Source organism: Fukomys damarensis, unplaced genomic scaffold (assembly GCF_012274545.1).
Source record: "Fukomys damarensis isolate Sample0158 unplaced genomic scaffold, DMR_v1.0_HiC HiC_scaffold_38, whole genome shotgun sequence".
Taxonomy (NCBI): Eukaryota; Metazoa; Chordata; class Mammalia; order Rodentia; family Bathyergidae; genus Fukomys; species Fukomys damarensis.
The window spans coordinates 39,751,814-39,777,600 of record NW_022900950.1 but is presented as its reverse complement, the minus strand read 5'-3'; the positions used below and the strand labels follow the sequence as shown (position 1 = coordinate 39,777,600).

General features: G+C 35.6%; 1 protein-coding gene across 1 annotated transcript in view; it reads left to right on the top strand.

The window, feature by feature from the left end:
- Sohlh2 (spermatogenesis and oogenesis specific basic helix-loop-helix 2) overlaps positions 1-25,787 on the top strand; it is a 69,004-nt gene that overhangs the window by 22,986 nt on the left and 20,231 nt on the right. Inside the window, exons 6-10 of the mRNA XM_010623964.1 lie at positions 998-1,108; positions 14,504-14,651; positions 14,811-14,899; positions 15,571-15,692; positions 18,934-19,190. Of these exons, the coding sequence (XP_010622266.1) occupies positions 998-1,108; positions 14,504-14,651; positions 14,811-14,899; positions 15,571-15,692; positions 18,934-19,190 (727 nt within the window). The remainder of the gene's footprint in view (positions 1-997; positions 1,109-14,503; positions 14,652-14,810; positions 14,900-15,570; positions 15,693-18,933; positions 19,191-25,787) is intronic.

Genomic DNA, 25,787 nt, shown 5'->3' with positions numbered 1-25,787 from the left:
TTTAAGTCAGTCACTTCCGGAATTTGTAGAATGCAGCCATTTACTATTTTGAATAAGGAAGGGATTTGGCATCTAGTTAAATGTGGTTAAACCAAAGATGAGCTCACTTAAGTAGTGTAGTGATAACATAGTTCTTGTGATCTTATTTAGGATTTTAATCTCAAAGAGCTTTATTATACCTGACAAAGTTATAAAAAAATGGTAAAGCCAGACAATATCCATTAAATGACAAATTTTAAAATTGAAAGTATTTGTCCTTTGCTGGCCAAATTGGAAGAGATTGTGTCTTGACCCTCTAATCCTTTATGCTTTTTCTTGTAATGTATCTTTCCTTCTGAAGAATAGATATAGTCTTGCTCCTTGACTTGTGATAGGGCTGTATCTAAATAAAAAAACTCATCTCAAATTGAAAATATGCCAAAAACATACTTATTCCACCTCAGCTACTAAACATCTTAGTCTCGCCTATCTTAAACATTCTTAGAACATTTGTTTTAAGCTTACAGTTGGCCAAAATCATGTAACATGCTTATTTTATAATAGGTTATCTAAAGATTGAATATCTCGTGTAATTTATTGCATACTGTGCTAAAAATGGAAAACAGGATGGTGGTAGTGATATGATTTTACACCGCTGTAAGGTGAAAAATGATTGTAAGTTGAACCATTGTCAGATGGGGACTGTCTATAATTTGGGATAGTCATAATTGTTGAGCTTAGAATGTTTTTATGCTGCTGTATCTCTTATGGTTTATCAGTACATTTTAGAATTTTGATCGGTTATTGAATTTACAATGATTTTAATACATTCTTTTGAAATTTTGAAAGAAAATATTTGCACCAAATGTGTAAGGCAAAGTGCTTTGATACTTGTATCTCCTTTGTATGAGTAAGAGACTGAGAAGCGTTGTTCCATTAGTGTACTGGTGCTGATTGTTTAATATTGTCTAACAATTTTCCTCTTTAATATATGGTCTGATTTTTCTCTTTTTTCCAGCTCTGAATCTCTAAGAAATGACATTGGTCTTGAATTTAAAGTTCCATTGTCAGAATTTGAGAAAAGCAAACAGATGTCTTTCCTTCATTCAAGCAAAGAAAAGCTGAGAAGGTGAATATCAATACAGCTCTTGTGTTATTCCTTTGTAGGAAGAAATTACTGTCATGAATTTTATATTTTTTGTAATATTGTTAGACTAAATGAACGAGGAAATCTGACAACTAAATAAATGCCACTCATTCAGTCATTTAATAAATAATTTATGCATATATTTTTTATGCTAGAAGATGATTTGAGGAGTGAGATAAAAAATAAATTTCTGGGCTGGGGATTTAGCTCAGAGGTTCTGCTGCCTGCCTTGCAAGCACAAGGACCTAAGTTCCATCCTCGGTACCAAAAAAAAAGAACAAAAATAAATTCCTGACTTCAAAGGAGGCTTTAGTGTAGTCCTCAGACAGACTTCTAATAGGCTATTGAAAAGAAAATTATGGTAAAATAGAAGTTATGTTTTAGTAAATGTTGTGGAGATCAGTAGAGTAAACACACTAGGAAAGTTATGTAAAAACTAAATGAGGGCACAGGAAAGGCTTTTTTTTTTGAGATAGTGATAGTTAATTTGAGCTTTCAACTAAAAGTTACTATTTGGTTCAGAAGTTAGGGGAAAGATGTTTTACATGGAGGGGGATAACAAATACAGAGAAGCTGGTAGTGCCAGAGGGCCCAGTGAATTTTGGAACTGCAAATATGGTTGGCTGTTAGGACTGATAAGAAAAGGCAAGAAATGAGAGGTAGAGGGCAAGGTCTGGAAGTGTCATGCTATGGAATTTATTTTATTTTTATTTTTGGTACCTGGGATCGAACTCGGACCTTGTGCTTGCGAGGCAGGCACAGTGCCACTGAGCTGCATCCCTTGCCCATGCTGTGGAATTTAAATGGCAGCACGGACTGATGGCATTAAAAGATTTTATGATTGGAGTAATGGTTTAACATTTCTGCTTTTGAACACTGGCAAGATGATAGAAATAGAAGTGAATCTGGAGGCCAGGAATCTATAATAAGAAATGGTGAGGACCTGAGCAATGGTGTTAGAAATGATATGAAGAAGAATACACTAATTTTAGATATATGTGTATGAAATAGGTAGGATCAGTATGAGCTATGCTGAAGGAAGAATTAAATGTAATTCCTAAGTGGGTGGTGGAGTAGGAGGTAGAGTAGAATGGCAATCTGAAGGGTGGTAGGTGAACATATTTTTATTTTTGCCCTTGTTGGATATGAGTACTTCCAAGATAACATGGAGTAGAGTCGCCCTTTTGATCCTAGAGGAAAGTCTGTCTTGAAACACAAACTTAAAGGTGCCTGGACAGAGCATCTATTTGAAGCAATGGGTGTGGGGATATCTCTATGATGCCTGTGAGAATCATGGGTGGAAGAGATAGGAAGAGAACCTTGGAGAAATCTTTTTTAATGTACAGGCAGTAACAAGAGAAATTAGGAAAAGGAAGACTTATGGGGGAAATAAAACCAAGAGAAAGCAATATTAAAGGAGACTAGGGGAATCACATTTCTCAAAGGAATGAGTGTTTAGGAGGATCACAATACAGAAGGACCAAGGAAGGGAGGAATTGATAATTGACTTATTTGTATTTAGCAAAACCAGTCATTGATTTTTGCAAAAATATTTTCATGGGCATGGGTAGGGAAAGAAGCACACATTAGAAGAGTGGATAGAAACATAGATGAAAAGGAGAAAGTTGAAGTATAAAGTGAGTGAATTTGAAAGACTGGGCCAATCTTGAATATGTTTATATTATAAATGAAAACAGATTGGAGAGAGGGAAAGAGGAAGTGATAATTTTTCAAAATACCTGGCTGGTACCTGTGATAACCTGTGGAAGTTTCAGCTCAGCTGGGACTGTCAGCTGAAGCCTCCTCAAAATGGTAATTGCAGGTTTGTCAGAGTCTTTACATGGTAACCCTTAAAATGTTCCAAGAGACAGGAAGTGGAAGTTTCCACTGTTTTTAAGAATTTAATCTTTCTAAAGTTAAGAAACTGATCCAGTGCCCGTTCTACCATATTCTATTGGTCTAACAGTTGTAGAACCCACCAAAGGGCAAGGAAAGAGGCATACCACATGCCTAATGTCTCAGTAAGAGGTATGCCATGGAAATTCAATTCCCCTATTGTTGAAAGGAGTAAGAGTTGTTGGTGATGGATTTCACATCCCCAATGAGGCAGAAGACAATAGAATCCAGAGCACATGGAAAAACATCTCTTCCACTGAAAATGGAGAGGAAATAAAGCTCACTATGGTCCGATGAAGTTTTTGATGAGACTAGACAGAAAGGTAGTTGTGAAGCTTTATGCTTAACAGCCTCTACTATCTGGGGAAGATGATGGAGTTTGAGGCTTGATGAAATGGGATGGTAAATGACCTACTCTGGTCCAGAAGGGCTTCACTCACGTGTCTACTTAAATTTTGCTGAGCTGCTGCACAATGAGGAAAATTCAGTGCAAGGAATATTTTAAAAGCTATGTATCATAAAGTTCATATAACATTATATTCTCCATAATTCATTTTTTGTTGAAATTGTGGTATTAGTAAATGGTACAATGAAATTTTACTAGGATACTCTTTTTATTATTCTATCTCTAGGTCTAGTGTTGGGAATATTTTATTAGCCCTTCAAAGTTAAGTATTTGTTTTGTAAAAATTTTAATGGTTGATGGAAATTAATATCTAAGGACCATTCATCTAGAAAACTAAAAAGATGCTTCAGAGGGGAGGGGTGTTCATCCTGTTTCATTATTTGAAGGATTAGAAGTCTTAGTTTCTTAAAAAGAAAATCTTAAGGGGATCTCCCTTTTTCCTCCTTAAATGATTCATTGTTACATATTACTGCTTCCATACAAAAAGGAAAAAAGAAAAATACAAAATCATATGGAATCTCTGGAGCCTGTTACTGTCATACTTTTTTGTGCCAAGATTAATGTCATTCAAAAAGTTTCATTGAGCTTTTCCATGTTTTCTTCTTCCTGCTCTTCTCCTTTTTAGTTTTTAAAAACTTATGGCATAATTAACATGTCATGAAATTAATGTGCAATGGAATCTTAAATATATGGTTTGATAAATTTTGAAAATGTGGTTTGTTACTCATAGTTCTCAAGAGTAAAGAGCCCAATACAGCATGCAGAGCCAGAGCAGGGAGGCACCAGGATGGGTCAGGGGATAGACAAGTGCATACTCCTGTCTAACCAGAATACTTCTAGCACATTAGGATGACTCCTTGTACATTAAGCATGTTTTTATTCTGACCTTTTGATATCTGGTACTTTACAGGCTATGGATAGTCAGCCCCTCCCAGGACTAGCCAGTCCTAAAGGTAGTAAATTACTCATCTATGAGCACCCCTTTCATATGCAAACTAACCAACTCAGAACTTGCACTTTTCTCATCTCCTCTGTGGGGTCTTAACATTTCAGGCCAGTATTCTCCTGCCCTAATCACCTCATACCAGGTACCAGACAACTTGGGACAGGTCTTAAACCTCAGATCTTGCTGAAATGCATCAAACTAGCTAATCTTAAGTGTGCTTCCATGTCCCACCTGTTCCTTATCTTGGGAACCACAATAAAGGCTTTTCTCTGTACTTTCCTCCTACCTCTTCTGCCTCCTGGTACTTTCTCATATGACATCACATGGAGTGCAAGCCAAGACCTCTTAGGAACTGTGAACAACAGTCCATCTTTATGGTCTCCTCTTAATTAGCTGACTCCACCATACCTGAATAATATTAAAACCTACATTATAAAACACCTTGTGCCCTTTCCATTCTCCAGAGGCAATAACTGTTTTGATTTTTGTCACCATTGACTAGTTTTCTTGTATAAGTTGAATTGTCATTGTGCACTTATATCTGGCTTGTTTCACTTGGCAAATGTTTTGAGACTGACTGTTGTTAATGTGTATCAGTATTTTGGTCCTTTTTATTGTTTAGACTGTTCCATTGTATTAACATATTACATTTTGATTAGTCATTTCTTCAGCTTTTGTCTATTAGGAATAAAACTGCTGTGAATGTTCTTTTGTATGAGGTATGATCAATAAATATGGTAAATATTTGAATATTTGAAAGATTTATTGTAGTGAAGACATGTTGCTATTAATCCCCTTCAGACTACTCCAGTAACTCCAAACATTCTTGCATTCTTGACCTTTCTTGAAGCACTTCTGTAAGTCCTTTACATACGTGTCTTTAGGTGGATTTTTATGGCTGCCTTCATGTCCTGAATCCATGCAAAATGTTTCTTTCGTGATCATTTTGACTTTCGGGAAGGACCAAAAGTCCCACAGTAGTACATCTAGTGAATAAGGCAGATGTAATATTTTTATGAGCCTGACTTTCTGTTGGTTGGCACTTAACAGCAGTGTTCACCAAATTTTGATCACAACTCAAAGAAATCATGAAAAGAGGACATCCAGAATAGCTTCAGAATTTGGCAAGAATGATGGGATAAGTATGTTTCAAGTGAAGTGTTTTGAGAGGGATTCATGGCACTATGTATTTGCTATAATTATTTTAAAATTATTAAAAATATTAAAATATTTTAAAAATTATTAAATTATTAAAAATTATTAATATTTAAACAGTCCCCATATATGTTGATCATACTGTGTAGATTGGGGTAGAGTGCTTGCTTACCATGCTGAAAGCCCTGATGCTCAGCAGTGCTGAGATGAATAAAACTAATTAACTAAATTAATAAAAAGACTTAATCCTGTGCCATTTACAAGAAACCCTCTTTAACTATAAAAACATATACAAGTTTTAAGAAAATTATAGTAGTGTTAATCACAAGAGTATATTACATCAAAGTAGATTTTAAGACAAAGAATACTAGATAAATGAGCCTTATCATTTCCTAGTGATAAATCAGTTAGTACTTTAAGAAGACAGGCACCTAACAACAAAGCTTCAAAACACATACATAAAGGGAATAAATACAGGAATAAAGGGAAAAATAGATCAATCTGTAGTCATCACTGAAGAATTTAACCCTCACAGAAAATGAATAAAGATTCAGAATATGTGAAAAACACTATTAACCAATTCTACCTAATTAATATTATACCCCTAAACAGCACATTATATATTCTTTTCAAATGCTCATATTTTATTCAAGGGAGTCCATACTCTGTTCCATAAATATCAGAAAGTGTGAAATGACAACAATTAAGTTGTAACTCAGTACCTGGAACATCTCCAAACATGTGGAAATCAGGTTACATACTTCTAAATAGTTATTGGTAAAAGAGAAACCCATAAGGGATATGAGAAAATATTTTGAACTAAGTAATAGTGAAAATACATCAAAGTTTGTAAGATGCTGTTAAAGTACAGTTTAGAGAAAAAACAGAAAAAGCAGAAAGGAAAGTTTTCCAAACCTCAAAAAACAATACAGAAGAAAGAGGAAAAACAAAAACAAAACTATACCAACAACAGTAACACAGAGAGAGAGAGAGAGAGAGAGAGAGAGAGAGAGAGAGAGAGAGAGAGAAAATTTCTTCAAAAGAAGAAGAGGAAGAAGAAGAGGAAGAGGAAGAGGAAGAAGAAAAAGACCCAAACAGTATTTTTGAATGAATGATTTCTTTCCCAGGATCTGCAGTTTTGGAATCCATCAAATTATAGTTTTCTCCACCTGGCTTTATTGCCTTTGGGTTTGTGAGGTGCCCCTTTCTTCTAGAGATTCCTCTGTCTCTTTACCCCAGGCTGTAGCAACTGTCCAAGCCCATATATGTTCTTGGTCACATTGCTAGATTGGGAGAACAATCAGACCTCTGATCTGTGCTGTATATAAATGATAGGGCAAGGGTTCAAGCAGCCTGCTGTACTAATGCCAGTGCTTTCAGACAGCCATTTCTGAGAACAACACAATCCAAGCATGCCTTCTCACCACCAGGACAGGGCCGTGGGTCCTTCCCAGCCTAAGCTTGAACTTTTCAGAGCTCTATATCTAACCTGCTCCCTGTCCGTGACTATCTCCCATGGTTGTCTCTCACTGTCACTGTGGGAGAGTTATACTGGGAACCCTGAAGCAAAGTTAATTTTTAGTTGTTCTGAGTCTGAGTCTTAAATAATCAATCCGTTCCAGAAATGGCATCTGATTAAATACTCTGGCAGTATGGCAGGAACTGCCCTGCATTTTCTCTCCAGGTGATGCCTGTGTGTGGAAGAAATCACCTTGGAGCAAACCTCATACTGCCTCTTCAGTTCATGATGACCATAGGCTCCTCCTGGGGCTACCACTGCTGGCCAGGTCCACTGTTTTTCCCTGGAGCTCCTTGTTCAGAGACTAGCTCCCCTTCCTGGGAGTTGGAGGAAACTTCCGGACTGCTTTGTTGTTTTCTCTGCATTTCTATGCCTTCTCTGTAGCTTCTAATTTTCCTGTCAGTTCTTTCTGATTCTCAGAGATCTACTTCCTTTTTTCTCTTTGCTTTGTTATCTTCCAGGTGTCTGGAGTCTGGATCTTGGAGAGGCTGAATTTTATGCTGATTGCTACTCTGACATTTTATTTCACTCCATTCTTGCCACTTCCTGGAGCTGTTCTGGAAGTCTTCTTTTATGAATATCTTTATGAGGTGTGATCAAAAATATGAATGCTGTTTGCAAGTGCCATGTAGCAGAAAGTCAAGCTTATAAAAATATTACAGCATATCCCCATCCATTATTTACTGGATCTGGTACTTTGGGACTTCTGGCTCTTTCCTAAAGTATAAAATGACCATGAAAGATAAACATTTTATATGGATTCAGGACACCAAAGCAGCCATGAGAGTGAAACTAAAGATACTCATAAGAAAGGACTTGCAGGACTGCTTTAGGAGATGAAAAGAATGATGAAATAAATGTATTTAAAATCACATGGAATAGTTTGGGGGAGTTTAATGGCAGTGTATCTTTTACTGCAACAACATTCATCTTACTTTTCTACTATGCCTGGTTTACCCCAGCCCTTGTGTTTATTTGCCTGACAGCCTATATTTTTCAGTCTCTATTTACTTCTAATTACTGTTAAGTTTACTTTAGGTTTACAGTTTTTCTGTTTATGTTCACTAATCTATTTTCTTTATCCTTTTTTGGCCTACCTTCCTTGGATTTATGTTTCAGCATTTCTTTTTATCTTTTTTGGCTGTTGAGGTAAAGCTTTTTTACTCATTGCTCCAGGGATTGTAATACTTATCCTTTATTTCTTACATTCTATTGTAAGTTGATATATCCTTAACATACAGCTTTACATTTCCCATTTACTGTCTTCCATTTCTGTTAATGTCATCATACATTTTACTTTTATATTTTAACCCCAAATTAGTGTTAGTTTTATTTTAAATAGAAAACTGTTATACCAGTTATCTATTACCCCAAAGCTTCATGGCTTAAAGCAGCTAATTGACATTTTTCATGATTTTATGGGTTTAATTTGAGCAGAACTGGGTTTCTTGATTCTTCTGTGCATGGTATTAATTGTCGTTCTGTGGTGTACAGCAAGCAAATGGCCTGTCTAGAGTCCAGTCCAACTCCATCCACATGCCTTGTTCTGGACTGGGTGGTGCTACAGGTCTACTCAAATGGGTCACTCTCTTTCCCTGTGGGCTCAGTTATCTCCACATGGTCTTTCTCTGGCAAGGGACAGACATCTCACATGGTAAGTAGGAGTTCTGTGAGACCAATAATAAAGTTTCATCTTCTAAAATGCTAGTCCTAGAATTGCCATAGAGTCACTTCTCCTCAGGTCACTGGTAATAGGATAGGCTAGCAGAGATTCAAGGGGAAGGAAAATAGACACCAACTCTTCATTAGGAAAATGATAAATAATTTTTAGTCACTTAAATCTGTAACTATTTTTAACTCAAAATTTAGATTCTTTTTTGGAGTAAAACAGATTTTTCACTGTTTACAAAGTTATTTCTGAGTTGTAACAATTCTTTCTTTAGGTATTTTCTTGTAGTAATCTTGAAAAGATCCTGTTTTCCTCCATTTACTTGTGGCTTAATCAGAAAAACAGCGTAAAGACACTGGAAGTATTAGCAGTACATATAACTGCTGTAGGCCTTCCAAACAGATGTAGGCTACAGTTCTTAAAAATGTTAATAAAGAAAATGATCTTCTTATGTATGCCACTATATTTATCATGCCTTACACTCTTCACTTTTTTTGTGTAAGTACTATTTCTATCAGATATTATTTCCCAACAACTAATAGTGACATGAAGACATTTTAAGATAAAAGACAACATAGGGATTTTGACACCAGCAGACCCCCAGGGTAAGAAAACTAAATAAAATTCTTGGGTCTAAGGAAAATAGTACCAAATGGAAAGTTGGATATCTGGGAAGGACTGAATAGTACCAGAAATGATAAATATGCAAATAAATATTTAAAAGCAAACACTTTCCTTTTCATGTATTTAAAATGCCTAATACTATTTTAAGCAAAAATTACAGAATTGTACTGTGGGATTTGTACTATAGATATATTGCATAAGATTTGCAAATGTTTGTAGGTATATATGACAACTGGCATGAAATATGAGTGGGATAAATGTACTATAGAATTTGTATATATTATGTGATGTCATAAAATGTTAACTCTAAATAGACTGTAAAAAGTTTAGATGCATATTTTAATCCCTAGAACAATCCTAATGAGATATGCAAGAGACATGACTATGAAGCCAAAAGACAAATTGAAATTGAATATTTAAAAAGTATTCAAACAGAAGAAAACTGAAAAGCCAGAGAATAAAGGGAAACTATTAAAACAGACCTTTATTCAGCTATATGTCTAATATATAGTTAGAGATTGTCAGGATAGATAAAAACAAGCAAAAACCAAGACCCACCTATCTGCTGTCTGTAAGAGGTAAGCTTTAAATATAAAGACATAATAATATAAATTCATAGAAAAATATATACCATAAAAACAGAAAGTATAAGGCCACATTGGCTATGTTACTATCAAATAAAGTAGACTTGAAGACAAATAATATCATTTGAGGTAAAGAGAGGCATTCCGTAGTGGTAAAAAATGTCAGTGACTTTTTATTTTTTAGAGACGGTCTCACCCTGTTGTTACCCAGGATGGTCTCAAACTCCTGGACTGTAATGATCCTCCTGCTTTATACCCCCAAGTGCTGGATCCAAATGACAAACATTATGTGATTGTAACACTTAAATCAGGCATTTAAGAATTAAAGGGACAGATAATTTTACAAGTATTGTTGGAGATTTAATACCACTATGTCAGCAGTTTATGCAACTAGAAAACAACAAATTAGAAGATGTGAACATTATTACCTTTCTTGATCTAATGGATGTTGATGGGACACCACATGGCACAACTGCAGCAGAATATTCCTTTCTTTCAAGGGCATGTGGGACATTCACTTACACAGACTGCTGGGATATGTGAGATCTCAAGACATTTAAAAGAATGAATTAATGAAGACTGTATTTCCTTACCATAATGAAATTAAATTATAAATTGATAAGATTTTAATGAAACATGAAATATTTGGAAGTTAAAAAAATTTAAAGAGAAACATGAAATATTTGGAAGTTAAAAATAGAATTCTAGGGCCAGGGATTTAGCTCATTGGTTCCACCACCTGCCTCGCAAGCTCAAGGTCCTGAGTTTGGTCACCAGTCCAAAAAGCCCCATAAAAATGGAGTTCTGAATAATTATAAGTAAAAGAAAAAGATCATAAGGAAAATTAGAAGACTTTTCAAAGTGAAAAAGCAGAATATATAAAACTTTCTGGAATCAGGCTAAAGCAAAGTTAAGGGAAACACTAAAACCTTATAGTAGAAAAGACAAAAGATCTAAAAATTAGTAATATAAGTTACCATATTAAGTAACTCTGAAGTGAAGGTAAGGGGGTTGGACAAAGAATGAACACAATTTATCAATATCACGAATGAAAGATTGTCATTATAGATCCTATAAATATTTTAATGCATTAAGAGCATATTTGAATAATTTTATGCCAATAAATTCACCACCTTAGATGAGATGGACAAATTCTTGAAAAACAGTTTATCAAAACTGGTAACAGAAATAACAGAAATCTGAGTAGCCTTACATATTAAAGAAGCTGAACATGTTGTCAAACACCTTACCAAAGAGAAAGCTCCATAGTGATTGGTTTATCAATGAATTCCATCAAGGTTTTATAGAAGTTTTTCCAATCTGGAGCAGATTCTTAAAGAAGATGGAGGAAGGAATATTTCCTAACATATTTCTAGAGACCAACATAAACCTAAATCTGACAGACATTAAAGGAAAAATATACCACCAAAAGTTTTCATAATGTTGCAAAAATATTAACATAATTTTAGTAAATCGAATCAAGAACAATAGAAAGATAAAATGTATCATGATCATGTTAAGTTTATCTTACAAAAACAAAACTGGTATAACATTAAAAAATCAGCATAGTTCAGAAAAAACATTGTTAGATTCAGAAAAAAATTACTTGGGCTGAGGGTGTAGCTCAGTGGCAGAGTGCTTATCTACCACCTAAAACTTAACAACATTCAATATCCTTTCTTGATAAGAAAAAAGAAAACAGAGCAAAAAACCTTTCCACAGATAGTTGTAGAAGAAAATATCTTTGATCTGTGGCTAATATTGTACTTAATGATTAATTTGGACGGTTTGTTTCTTAGATCAGAAACAAGGTAAGGGTGTCCATTATTTAAAATTTCTGTTTCTCCCTAAGTAAACAGTCTTAGTCTTTGCAATTAGGCAAGGAAAATAGACATGCAGATTAGAAAGAAAACCCCTTTACTTGTAGATGGCACAGTTGTGTATAAAGTCTTGACACATTTCAAAAAAAAATCCTGAACAGACACCTGACAAATACTGGTATTCAGAACATGCAAAAAGCCCTAAAACTCTTAATGAATTTTTAAAACCTCCTGTAATCCAATTAAAATCTAAATAAAATACTTGAACAGATACTTCACAAAAGAAGATACACAAATATTCGATAAGCAAAGGAAAAGGTTGCACATCTTACTATTTCTTAGTTGTGAAAGAAATACAAATTAAAGTATAAGGAGATGCTACCAAATGATCAGAAAGACCAAAATTAAAACTACTGACAATATTAAATATTGTCAGAATACTTGAAAATAACCCAGACATGGTGACACAGGTTGAAGAAAAGGGATCAAAAATATGAGTTCAGCCTGGGCAATTTTGTCCAAAAAAAGTGGATGGGCATATAGCTTAGAGCAAAGGCTATTGGTTTATCTCAGCACCAAAACAACCAAACTTTTTGAAACAAGAGCTTTCAGATATTGTTGGTTAAGTGTGGAAGACGGAGTAGAAAACTTGATAAAAATTCTGACAGTTCTTATAGACATATAAAATTATCCATTATTTTTATTTGTAGATATTTAGCCAAGAGAAATAACACGTTCACAAAAAGATATATGGAATGATCTAGTAGCTTTATTTATAATGAACAAAAGCTAAGAACAGCCTGGTTGTCAATAAGGGAATAGATAAATAAGCTATGATATATTTATACCATGGAATACAAAGAAGTTTCTGGTGTAGGCAGTGAAATAGAGAAATCTTAAAAACATATTGAGTGAAGGAAGCCTTATTACATGTTATAAGAAATAATTTATGGGCTCTTTGAGAGTAGGCAAAGTAATGGGGGTTGAGAAAATCTCTTATGGGGCTATGGATAGTGATGACTGGCAAGGAATATAAGGAACATTCTAGGTTTTGACAATGCTGATTAGGGTTTCTGTTACACAGTTGCTTGTCCAGACTCATAGAATGGAAGGAACCCTTAAGATTTGTGCATTTTATCTCATATAACTTTTACCTGAAGATTAAATAATTTGAGCCCTGCTGATAAATTTAGGTTGTAGTCTACAACTTACTTTTAGGTATTTCAATATATTAAAGTAGGTTGATGGATCAACAGTAGGAAGATACATATATGATAAAGCAAATATATCAAATGTTAATTATAGACTGAATGGCTTATAGATATTCACAATATAATTCAACTCTTTTGTATGTTTGAATATTTCTCTAATGTTGAAAAATGTTTAATAGCATTTTTCATTATGAATATGATATGTGTATGGCAAAATATTTGGAAAATATAGATGATAGAATGACAAAATGTCCATACGCAGACACCCAGGAATAAATATTACGAGATGGTTTTAATTTCACTCTTTTTCCATTTCATTTTTGCCTTAATGCCAAGATTAATTATTTTATATGCTGCCTCATACCCCTTTTTCTCCCAATAAGGTTTATAACATATCACTTCCATGGCCAGATGATATTTTACTGAACAAATATACCCTTGTTTACTTAGGGCATCCTCCTGTGTTGTGTGTTTTATATATTTTACTTATGTACAGCTATAATGGATATCTTTATATGAAGTTTTCTCTGTGTTTTAGAATGTCTCTTTAGGGTAAATCTTTGCAAATGGAAATTACGTTGTTAAAGGATATGAAAACTTTCAAAGCCCATCATACTTATTGTCAAATTGTTGACTCTTCCATCCTTTTCTTTTCAGAATAGTTCCTGAAACACCTCTACAGAATCCCCAGAGATCCCAAAACCCAATAAAAATATCACTTACCTAGAATATTTATCACTGAATATATATCAAACTTGATTTTTACGATTTCTCTGTCATTTCAAGGTGCAGAGAATTAAGTATCTTGTATAAGATCCCAGCTAATGAGCAGTGATTTTGTAGCACATAATAGGTGATCAATAATGTTTCTTAAATGAAAACATGGATGATGAAAGCTCTAAAAGCTTAATCAAATCTACTTCTACAATAAATTTCTTTTAGACGACCAGTCACATGAAAGGTTTAATTTCCTCTGGACACTGGTCTGGATATTCTTTCTGTTATATTAATTTATTTGTTCTGTCCATACCTACCTCATAAAGGAAGCAATATTCTCATTCTTTTGGCTCAAGCCACATAATCACATATATTGAGATGCTCACTAATCTGTTGTTGGAAATGTGGCCCAGTCCAAGTGACATGAAGATCCTATTTCTTGCGGGTGTGTGTGTGTGTGTGTGTGTGTGTGTGATTTTTTTGCTCAGAGGGTAGTATGTCTGTTGGTTTGCACAGACATGGAAGGTGTGTGTATTCTTCCGCAGTTGTGGGCGCTTGTGCACTGTGGCAGGTCTGGGCTGAAGGAGCTGGGCTTGTATCCACACAAACTTTGTATCTTGTGCACCATATTAGTGGGTGGCCTGGGAATTTGTGATTCTAGGATCTGTGAGGGCTGCTGGCTTCTGGGGATGCAGTCTTTCCCTGAAACAGACTAGATGGGAAAAGGTGTGGGCAGTTCTTTTACAAACAAAAGCTTCTTTACTCAGGGAAGGATTGTCTTTTTTCACGCGAATAAATGAGACTGACTCTTCCTTCTTTATTACAATCAGAGAACGAATCAAGTATTGCTGTGAGCAGCTGCGCATTCTGTTACCGTATATCAAGGGGAGAAAGAATGACTCAGCTTCAATTCTTGAGGCAACAGTTGATTATGTGAAGTATGTCCGGGAGAAAATCCCTCCAGCTGCCATGAGACAGGTAGTGAACTCTCAAAGCTTTGAATTTCATCCTTATGGGTAATGGGTTTATGTTATAATTTTGTTTCTTTTTAACTGGAAATGTATATCTTCATATATGGGAGAAAATGTCTATAGCTACCTAAATCTATTTTTACCTACCTATATCTATATTTTTTAGATTACAGAAGCCCTTCAGAGTAATACCAGGTTTTCTAAGAAACAAATGCCCATCCAGCTATCCCTCCCATGCACAGTCAAGGAGGAAAGGTACGATCAGGGCTCTAGTGAATCCAGAGACTGCTTGTTATATTCCTCCCATAGAGATACAATATGTGTAGACGGGAACTGAACCTGTCTACGTGAAAGCTCAGGTGTTAAGGATCAGTGAACTTTTCCCATTGCTGGTATATATAATTTCATTACAGTGAAAAGGAGATATAATTAATATATTCAGGCTTATGGTGGTCCTTTTATTATTTGACTCACTTTTTTTTTTCTTTTTGTCATTCCTGATCTTACAGTGGAGCTTTTGCCTCTCCTGACTGTAGTAGCTGTTACTGCTGTGGTAATCCACCAGGGACATTATAGATTCTAGTACTCATCTATCCAAGAGGTCTACTAGGGTCCTAGTTTCACTTAGCAGTCCTTAAAGAAACTCACTAATATGAAATGTAGCATGTCAAATGATTGCTTAGGTTTGGTAGAATATGTAAACAGAAACTGTTGGAAAAGCCAGTCATTCCTAAGGAGTGACCATGGTCTCTTCCAACTTTTTGTTCTCATGTTTAAAATAATCTATAGTTGAGGCTCTGTCAAGGATTTTTAGAACTTGAATGATTAGAAAAGCATTTGAACTCAGTAATATATTATCTTTCTGGAGAAATGTGCAAAATGTTTTTGGTGTATATGTTTTGTTGTTTGTTTTTGGTCTTTTCAAGGGAAAACAATGCGTTGGCAAGCACTTACTCACCTGTGAGAGGGATTCAGTTCCTGGCTAATAAGCGCTTGAATGTGTATTCCCTTCCTACTGCAGGGGCCTCCTTGGACGAACCTGTGAGAGGTGAGACCTGCCTATGCTTGTGTTGTTTGTGGGTGCTGGGGCCTTTATGGATGCCCGATCGCACCCCTGTACTCCTGTGAATGTGCTGCCATAAGTAGGAGATGGAGTGTAGCTGGGAGATTACATGAGGAGTCCTTTTGTGTTTGCAGCTTGAAGTACATTAAGGTAGCCATGAGCATTTAAATGGTGTTATCCCAAAGTTGGGCTCAGTTGACCTTAATTCAGGAAGCATCATCTTGCTAGTAGATGATAAGCACATTGGTGTATCTGTCTATTTACCTATAAAATAGAACCGAAAGGAAAAGGATGTACAGTTGTCCCTCAGTATCCATGGGAGATTTGTCCTGGAATCCACTGAGAATAACAAAATCTGTGGATGTTTAAGTCTCTTAAGTAAAATGATGTAGCATTTGCCTATTACCTATACCCATCCTTCCATACACTTTAAATCACCTCTAACTTACTTATACCTGATACAATGTAAATGTTGTGTAAGTAGTTGTTACCTTACATTGTTTAGGAAGTGATGACAAGAAAATAATCTGCACGGTGTAGGTGCAGGTTTTCAAAAAAGTCTTTTTTTTTTAATCCATGGGAATCTCAGATGAGGATCCCACAGATACAGAAAAATTAATTTATTCACATTGATTTAGAACTTATTGTACACTGAGCATTTAATTTGTTAATTTATTTATCTTTTTCAAATCTTTGCTTAAATATTTTGGTGTCATTTGTACTACACAGAACCAGAAATCTAATTATCTACCTTGGGGTTCATCTTAGATTTCAAGCTTTTAAAATACTGAGAAGACCTGAGATCTACTAGGGCCTCTTTGGGTCAAATAAAAAAGTCAAAGTGTATTGACATCTTTGCAATGTTAACTTCTCAGTGAGTCCTTCTCAACCACCTAGGTAAAACTGCACACTCCTCCTCTCTATACACAGTGCAAGATATTTTTTTATCCACTTTCTTTACTAGAGTTGTCTTCTGAGCCCTACTACCTGCTAATATTCTTTGTGTGTTTTAGTTATTGTCTCTTCCCCCATTAGGATGTCAACTCCATTATAGAGTTCACAAATAAGTTTCAGAGAGCATAGCAAAAGCAAACTGTAGTTCACTAGTATTTTTTTATTCATTAAGTTTATTGGTATATTTTAAGTATATAATATGACATTCATCATTGGGAAATTGTACCTTTACATGATATATCTTGGTTCTTATTTTTTCCCCATTTCCCTGCCCTCCCTTCAACACCTCCACCCTTCCCTATTTACAAAGACTTTGTTTCCATTTTTTCCTTATCATATTTTTTCCTTTCTCCTTCTCCTTCCCACTTCACTTCCCCCTTTGGACCTTTTCTTCCTATTTCACATTAACTGTTAAACATTTTGATCCTCATTTACACTTTCAGTTTCTCACACCAGCGAAACTATTCAGTATTTACACGTGTGTCCTATTTATTTCACTTACGAGTATAGCCTCAATGTGCATCCTTTTAGTCTGTAGTTTCTCATTCTGATTCACTAATATTTTAAGTGTCATACTAGAGGTACCACACACGTGTATGGATTATAGTGGGAGCCATGGAAACACATGAAGTTTCTAGGGTATCTTAAGTCAAAAGAGAAAGGGCCAACAATAGAATGCAGCCTCCTTGTTCATACAACCAAGTAAGCCTAAGACTTTGTTCATCAATCCAGATTTTTCTTCCACCTAAAGGAGAGGGGAGGAAATAGGGAAAGAAAGTTGCCATGAGCCTCTGTTAAAGTAGCTGTGGCTGAATGTGACATGAAATCATTAGATCAGCCCAGATTAAATCAGATTGATGTCAGGCCACAGGCATATGCCCGTCAGTGTTATTTTGTATGCATACATTACTGTCGGTATTCTGCAGAAAAGCTGAAGCACTGTTTTTATGGCAGTGATTCAGGCCTTCCTATGACCTGGGTCTCATGGAATTGCATCACCCCACTCTTGGGAGGACACAAATATACTTAGACCTTTGACTTATGATATATTCAAACCAGAGAAGACATGGAAGATCAATGACTCTTTTGCTATTCTATCACTTTATTTTGTATGTATTTCTTTCAAGATTTTTTTCTAGGTATAAAGTAGTAGCAATCATAGTGAATATCCCATTTTGTCTCTTGATTTTTTAAACTTAACTTTGTGCCATATGAATTTTAATGTGTTCTTATATCATCCTCACCACTATTAGTTTAACAAATTATTGATAGAACAATATTCTTAGCCATCTTTCAGTTGCTATATTAAGCTTTCCAGTTTGGGGACAGAGATTTTTAAAAATCATGTGATAGAACATACTTTTCTAGTATAGAGCTTTCTGTAATTTGGACTTCTTGAGTTTTATTTCTGGAGGTGAAGGATTCATCTGTTAGAGAACGGAAAATATAAACATATTTTCCAGACCATAATTTCCATAAGGAAATTGAAGGCTATAGAAGTTAAGTGAGCTTTCTCTCTGCAAGATCCCAAGGATTCCCACAGATATAGAGCACCCTCAGATAACGGTGCTTGATCTGTAACGTGGCCGTGTTTATACTTCATTAGCTTTCCTGTTCTGTTATTTTCCATAAATTTCTGTGTATATTTGCTCTAATTGTTTTTCACAAATATTCCACATACATTTGTATTTAAAGTAGGTGTAAAATTAAATTATTTCACTTTGGTTATTAATGCCCCAAAGAAAATATTCAGTGTTGCAATTACATTGTTGAGATTGTAAATTTTTAAAACTTTGTCTTCTAATTACTGTTCAAAATATAGATATAAAGATATGTATAGATATGTAAATATCTATGCAAATATAGATATATAATGAGATAGTGTACTTCAGTAATGGAAAAATCAACCAAACTATTCATGGCAAATGGCATTGTTCTTTCCCACATTCTTCTTTGCTTCATAGGAATGGCCAGTTTTGATTATGATGAAGCCAAACACTCAAATATACCCCAAAGGCACAGAGATCCTCTGCTTCTCTAAAATCTCTTTTCATGACACATGAACGCTGATTTTTAATGTGTATATTGCATTAAATGTCACTTCTGTAATATTCATTTTGTTTTTCTATCAGCATCTGTTTGAGTGTAATGTAGTAGAAGTCTGTAATGTGAGGAAATGAAACAGAGGATAATGTATTTCAAATACAGTAGACTAGAAGTACAGAATTGTGTATACACCATTGATAGATATTTGTTTTCTTTCTTATTAAAGGACAGTCAAGCTCAACTTCAGAGAGTGCAGTTGATGATCTGTATAAAACTCGAATTCCCAGTGCAGCTCTCTCTCTTAATTCCTTCCATGCTGTCACATATTATTCTAAAGTCATCCCTTCCTATGATGCAGCTGCTGTAACAAATCAGAACGTTCCAATTCATTTACCATCAGCTGTACCCAAAGTATCAAAGTTTCTTCCCCAGCACTGCAATTCAGTGCTGGGCCAGACATGTGCAACACATCCCAACTGTCTGGTAAGTCTCTGGGGGTCCATGGGTCACACAGGACTTTTTCATTCTGCCTAATGACTTAAGGCCCCCGACTTGCCTTTGGTTGTCAGATACTCTGGTTGAAAAGCTTAGACTGGGACCTGAGAGCTGTGCTGGTTTCTAAGTCCCACTCTCTGGTGGATGAACATAGGCTCTCATTCCTTTACCTGCTACAGGGCCCTAGATATCCAAATATCAGTGAATCTAGGTGTGGCTCTTCTAGGGTGTGGCACTGGTTACTTTAACCAGATGGAACCTGATTTTCTCCAGAGATGACTGGCCCACCTCTCTGCTGCTCAGCACTCTTAGAATGCCATATCCTGTCACTTCACTATCCTCATCCTCAGCTGTCCTGGTAACCTAATATTCATTTATTCATATTCATATTCTCTCTCTCTGTTTCTTTCTGTTTCTCTCCTTTCGTCCCTCTCTCCCTCCCTCTCTCCCTGCTTGCCTGCCTTTTTCCCTCCTTCCCTTTCTTTCCTCTCTTTTGGGTTGGTAGTAGTTATTCTCACTATATCACATCTGTTCTTCCAACCTGCATCATGCCGATCTCAGATACTGGATATTATACAATGTATAGTCATTGAGCACACATTATATTCTGCCATTGTGCTTACCTGTAATATAGAAAGCTAGACATGATCCTTGCCTTCACAAAGTGTTATGGGAATGAGGACAGAAGGACACTATTATGATATGGATTGGAGCATGTAGAAAGAGTATTGTAATAGGTATATAATATAATGTAGACATGGGCGCTTCCAGGGGCTGCTTGCCCCTGGAAAAACGTCTAAACCAAAATCTACAGAAGCAGAATTATCCAGGTAGGGTGGAGCATGAGGATCAGTCAGGAGCTGGCGGGAAGGAGCATTTTAGGCAAATGGATCAGCATATGTAAATGGTGGAATTTTCATTTTTTTGAAGAACTGTCCTGGTCTATTGAAAACCTGGTCATAAACAAAACTGATATTCTTAAAATGGACTTCTGATAACCTTAATATAATTGCTGATGATTTTACATATAAATAATAGCTAACTTCTTTTGAGCACTCAGTAATGTGCCATAAACTCTGTGTCCTTACTGTGGATGATGTAATGAGTCCCTGAAGCAATCCTGTGAGGGTGTGCACTGTTACTCTCTTCATATGACATCTGTAAAATTGGAATAACAGTGGCCTTCCCTAAAACATTTGGGAAAATTTTTTTTTAATTGAGTTTATTGGTACATTTTAGCTATACAGTACAGTTACATTCATCATTGGGATCTTGTACCTTTACATGACAGGTCTTGGTTTTCATTTTTTCCCCTTGTTCGTGCTGGGAAAAATATTTTTTAATTAATGTTATTGGTACATTTAAGGTATACAATATAGTGACATTCATCATTGGAAATTTGGACCTTTACATAATCCATCTTGGTTCTTATTTTTTCCTCATTCCTCAGCCTTCCCTTCAAACCCTCCACCCCTCTCTATCTGCAAAGACTGTGTTTCCATTTTTTCTTTTTCTCATATTAATTGCATTCCCTGTTTCTTTGCGAAAAAGTATTTCAAAGAAAATTACAAATATTAGAACTTTAGGTATCTACAGATAAAACAGTATTGCTAATGATTATCAGCATTCCAACAGGAAGACCAGAGTAAATGCAAGAAAAGCTTATAACATTATTTTTTAGTTGTTGACATATACTCTGTATGGTTTTTGTTGTAGAATTGTTGTGAGAAAATAATTGTTTTTAATAACAATAATTGCGTGGTTTAAAACTTGTAGTTTAGCTGCCTGAAGATTTCCCATGGCTTTACAGATTGTTTCATATAATTTTACTATATAGAAAATATAATTGTGGCATTATGAGTAAGAATGGGCCAGGATTCAATTAATGTGATCCCCCCCACCTTGCAGCAACAGTTTTGGGCATATTAACAGCTCTTGTTTGAAATTCAGTCTATAGACTACCTGCTGGGTGCATTTTACCAATACGGGAAGAGTGAAACAAAGGATGGTTTTGAAAGCTGCACCCTGAGATCTAATATCAAAAGAGCTGGGATTGTCTGGCTTCTGATAAATGTGCTAAAAGCTTTTGCAGTTAGGCACAAAGACCAGCAGTGAAAGTGCTAGCAGCATAGAGTACTTTCACTCATCTTCATACATGCTTAGATCTCCCCCAACCAGAGAGCTACAAGAACCAATGGCCTAGGTGACCTAGACTTTTTTTCCTGTCAAAAATATTCCACAGTTTGTGAAAAATTGTACTACAAAGAAGATCCATGTGGACTTGGTGAAGTGATACGATTGATTTGGAAGGTGCATTGATACTTCTGTGTTGCTGAGTACAGATACTGCGAATTGATTCTTATTTTTAGTGTCTCTGTGAATTGCTATCACTTATTTCTAGGTAGTATCTTTTCTAGATTTGATATCTTAAAGAGTTTCTTTATTCTTCATCCAAACTAGATATCTGGAAAAATACTGAGAGGTAAACAGTCTACCTTTTCACTTGACTGCTCACAAATAAATTGATGCATTTCCTTTTGCATTTCACAATCCTTTGAGTGAAATGATAGCTAATAGGCAAGATTTTCTTTGTTTCTTTAGTTACCGGTTAGATCTTTGCTCTCTTGTTTTTGTTTGTTTGTTTGTTTTTCTCTTCCTTATTAGTGACATTAAAAAAAAAACTGTTGAAAATGGGATAAAAATTTTTGTTTTATATTTCCTGAAATGTTCTTAGACATGTTTTATTTTTAAAGAAAGTGCTCAGTTTTGACCCTGAAAGTCCTTTTTTGTTGTGTTTAATAAATGTGTTCCCTCTTTTTGTAGTATTATGAAGGTAATTTGATTTTACTAGATATTTGAGAAGCTTAATAATTACTTTAGTATAATTTTCTTGTTCAGTTGTACAACTTTTCTTTAAAGATGTCAAAATGATGAAATCTGTGGATATACTTTGTGATGTACTTTTTGATGTACTTTGTGAAAGAACTGAAAGTTTCCAACTAAGGTTCTGTGCTTATTGTAAATGATTGTTGATTCTTCATAGTCTCACCTGTAATTGTTTTGACATTGGAAGAGAACTGGCTGAGGATTTTTGAGCACTCGAAGTGCTGCCGGTGATCCCAGCTGTTCTCAATTGCTGCTGGGATTTTTTTTAATGAGATTCTCTCAAGGTCAACATGTAGACCACAAGAGATGCCTGTAAAAACAATTCTTGAACAGAGAACGTAGAGAGTGTGACCCTGGACACATTTATCTACTTGCTGTTCTCTCTCCATTTACCTTTTGGCACGAAGGGGAGCCTACCACATCCATTGCTAAAGCTGACTCTTTCCCTACTCCCAAGGCTAGTTCCATGATTCTGAACTTCATGCAAATTTTCTCTGTTCTAATATGTGAATTCCATTTTTAATAAATTATAATTTTCCAATTCATCTCAACCCTCAGCCAGAGAAAAGGTTAGCTGGGCCTTATCCCATAGAGAAAGAGCAAGATTTTCTTTGTAAAATCAAGTTGACTGGTCACAAGACAGTGTGATGTTATTTTCTCAGTGAAAAGGATGTGAAAAGCTTGTCTAGAATAGGCGGTGGCTTGCAGGTTTTACACTTTTGGTGGCAGACTTAGCAAAAACTTGGTAAATGATTCATTGTAGGGATTAAAAAGAAAGGCAGAGGATTAAGGTAGACACCATTTTTCTGGTTTCAGTGGCCAGTATTGATGTTACTGAGACAACTAGGAAACCACTTGAAGAAAGGGGAATAGAAGAACACAAATTTTATTTGGAAACATTTCACACTGGGGTATTGGTAGGATACTCTAATGGAGGTTGCCAAAATATATTTGGACATGTGCAGTGCAGGCCAATCTGGAAGAGAGATGAAGTGGTTTGGCATCATAAGTTCTTGGAGGAGATTTGAAATATTAAATGATAGGAATGGCTTGGATGACCAATAGGACCTTGTACCCTGCAATTCAGTTATACTATATAATCTATCATAAGAAGTAACTTGGTGAGGGTCTTAATGACACATGGCATTGCAAATTACCATAAACCTCAGGCACATAGGAGAAACTCTTAGAAACAGAGGGGATAGTGTATTAAAATTATGAGGAATTAAATTTCTCCTTTTTCTAGTTTCTGAAAAATTCAAACTTAGGCAGAACTGTATCATTTTCTTTTGTGGCAAAATAGCAACAAACTATCCAGGCAAAGAAATAAATGCCTACCCTTCCATGTAGGATATCAGTTTTCTTTCAGTCATTCTTCCCCTCAGTCTCCCTCATTCATTGAAGTGACTTGCCCAGTCTCTGTAGGGATCTCAGTTTGACCCTAAAAGGGCAGTGGCTATTCTATACAGAGGAATATCTTATATAGGAATCTTGCTTAAATATGAATTCCTTGGCCATACCCCACAGAATCAGATTTGGTAGACTTGCCTGGGCTAGTATAAGGGAATCTGCATTGTAACACTATCAGATATGTTTGCAGATAATTGAATATCCTACTTAAACATACCCCATGCACTTAATTGGATGCTGGTACCCATTGGGAATACAAAAGCACAATAGAAATAAACTAAAATCATACTTCTTTGACTCCCAAACCTGTCAGCATTTATAGATTTATTGAAATCCTACATTTCCGTACTATCTTTCAGAAATTCTGACTCCATAGTTCTAGAACAGCACCGATACCTGCATAGAATGATTCTGACGCACAGCTACATTTTGGAGCTGCTGTTATATTTTTATAACATGCTAATAAATGCAGGGTAAGGACTCATGCCACAGGGTAAATCACAAAAGGCACAGCCCTCTGCAGTGTAGACAGGTGAAAGAGAAGCATCACTCCATCCTGACTAATGAAGAAAGGTTTTGCTGAGAAAAGTTAGAAATACCATTAATAGAACAGTTGTGGGGAAATTCAAAGGTGGGAGTAGATGCAGGCAGTGTTGAGTGGGCTCAGAAACATAAGGGAGGTGGTTTATCTGGATGGCAGTGGAAACTGCTTGCAATAAGGGAGTTGCTTTTGAATTTTATTAGGTCTTTTGTATTTTATAAAATTACTCTAAAGGTTTTTTTCAAAGCAGGATACCACTTATGCAAAATAATGAAAATGCAATATGTCATTTCTCTGAATAGCGCTGACACAAAATCTCTCTAGACACTGAGCCTCTTGGCAGTTCTCTGTCCAGCTGTCAGGCACACCACAGGTTCTCTTTTCTTCTGTTGGTCTCCTTGGTACATAGAATGAGGAAGCAGGAAGCCCAGGATCACCTTGCTTAATTGGGTATCAAGGGCTAGTTTCATCACCATGGAAACATGATACTCCTATGAAAGATAGAGAAACCTCTTATCTCTGTATTTCCAAGGTTGTTTTTACATCCCAGAATAATGTTCTTTCTGAAAACAACAAAAAACCGGAAAAAACAGATATGATTACATTACATAGTATTTTTGTATGCTGCTGAATTTTACTCATCCAACTCTAGTAAAGCAGTTAAAAAATGTTTTTTCTCAAAGTAAGGGTTACTAGAAGTCACATTTTGAAAAGTGGTTGGGCTTGCATGCTGCTGGATGAAACTTTAGGGAAACAGATTTCTAAATTGTAGTGATCAGTTTGTTTGGAAAAGTGATCTGCTAAATTATACTTCCCCAAAAGTCTCTGTAAACAGATAATTCTTTCCACTTATTTCTTCCCCCAAGTATTCTTAAGTCTTTATGAAGGTATTGGAAGTGGTGGTGTTATATAAAACACTGAGCTGTACCTCCTTTTTGACTGTTTTAGGCTATATCCTGTGTCTCTCAAAATAATAGCACACTGAAAAAATTCTGTAATCTCTATGAGACTTGTCATTTTTAAACCCCTTGCAACAGGTCTCATCATTGAAAGCACCTTGCAGATTATTTTCCCCATAGACCTAAAGTGAACTTAATTTTGAACTAGAAACTATTGAAAAGTAGAAAACCTTTCCCACAGGCTTAGTTATATTAGGGTGGGTACACAAAGAATAAACTTACTGATTTGTTTCCTTGCTTTGGGCTCATACTGGTTTTCTCAGGGTGTGGCATTCTAATATTTCTGAATCTAATGTTCATAAAACATTAAGGGGTGAAAAATTTATAGAATTCATAGCCCTAGAGTAATTACTTGTTTTTTTTAATTTGGATTTTATTTACTATAATAAAAAAGCTAGTAGGGCTGGAAATTTAGCTCAGCAGTTTGGTGGCCTGCCTTGCAAGTGCAAGGACCTGAGTTCAATTCCCGGTACCAAAAAAAAAAAAAAGCTAGTGTGGTAGAAGCATTGATTGCTATCCTAATAAAGCAGTATAATCGAACTATCCTTTTGTGACATTTAACTAGGCAAATAATGCTTTTAGATACCTTGCTAAATGAAACATTCTGTAATTTTATAATTTTCTTTAGTGCAGTAGGGTCAGTGAGTCAAGAGATACGCAAAAGTGGCCCTAGCCCGCCCCTGCTACAGGGGATTGAACTCAGGCCTTTGCACTGAGTCACTGCCTCAACCCTTTTTGTTTATTTATTCTTTTTGAGACAGGGTTACACTAAATTAAAAAATTGTCCAG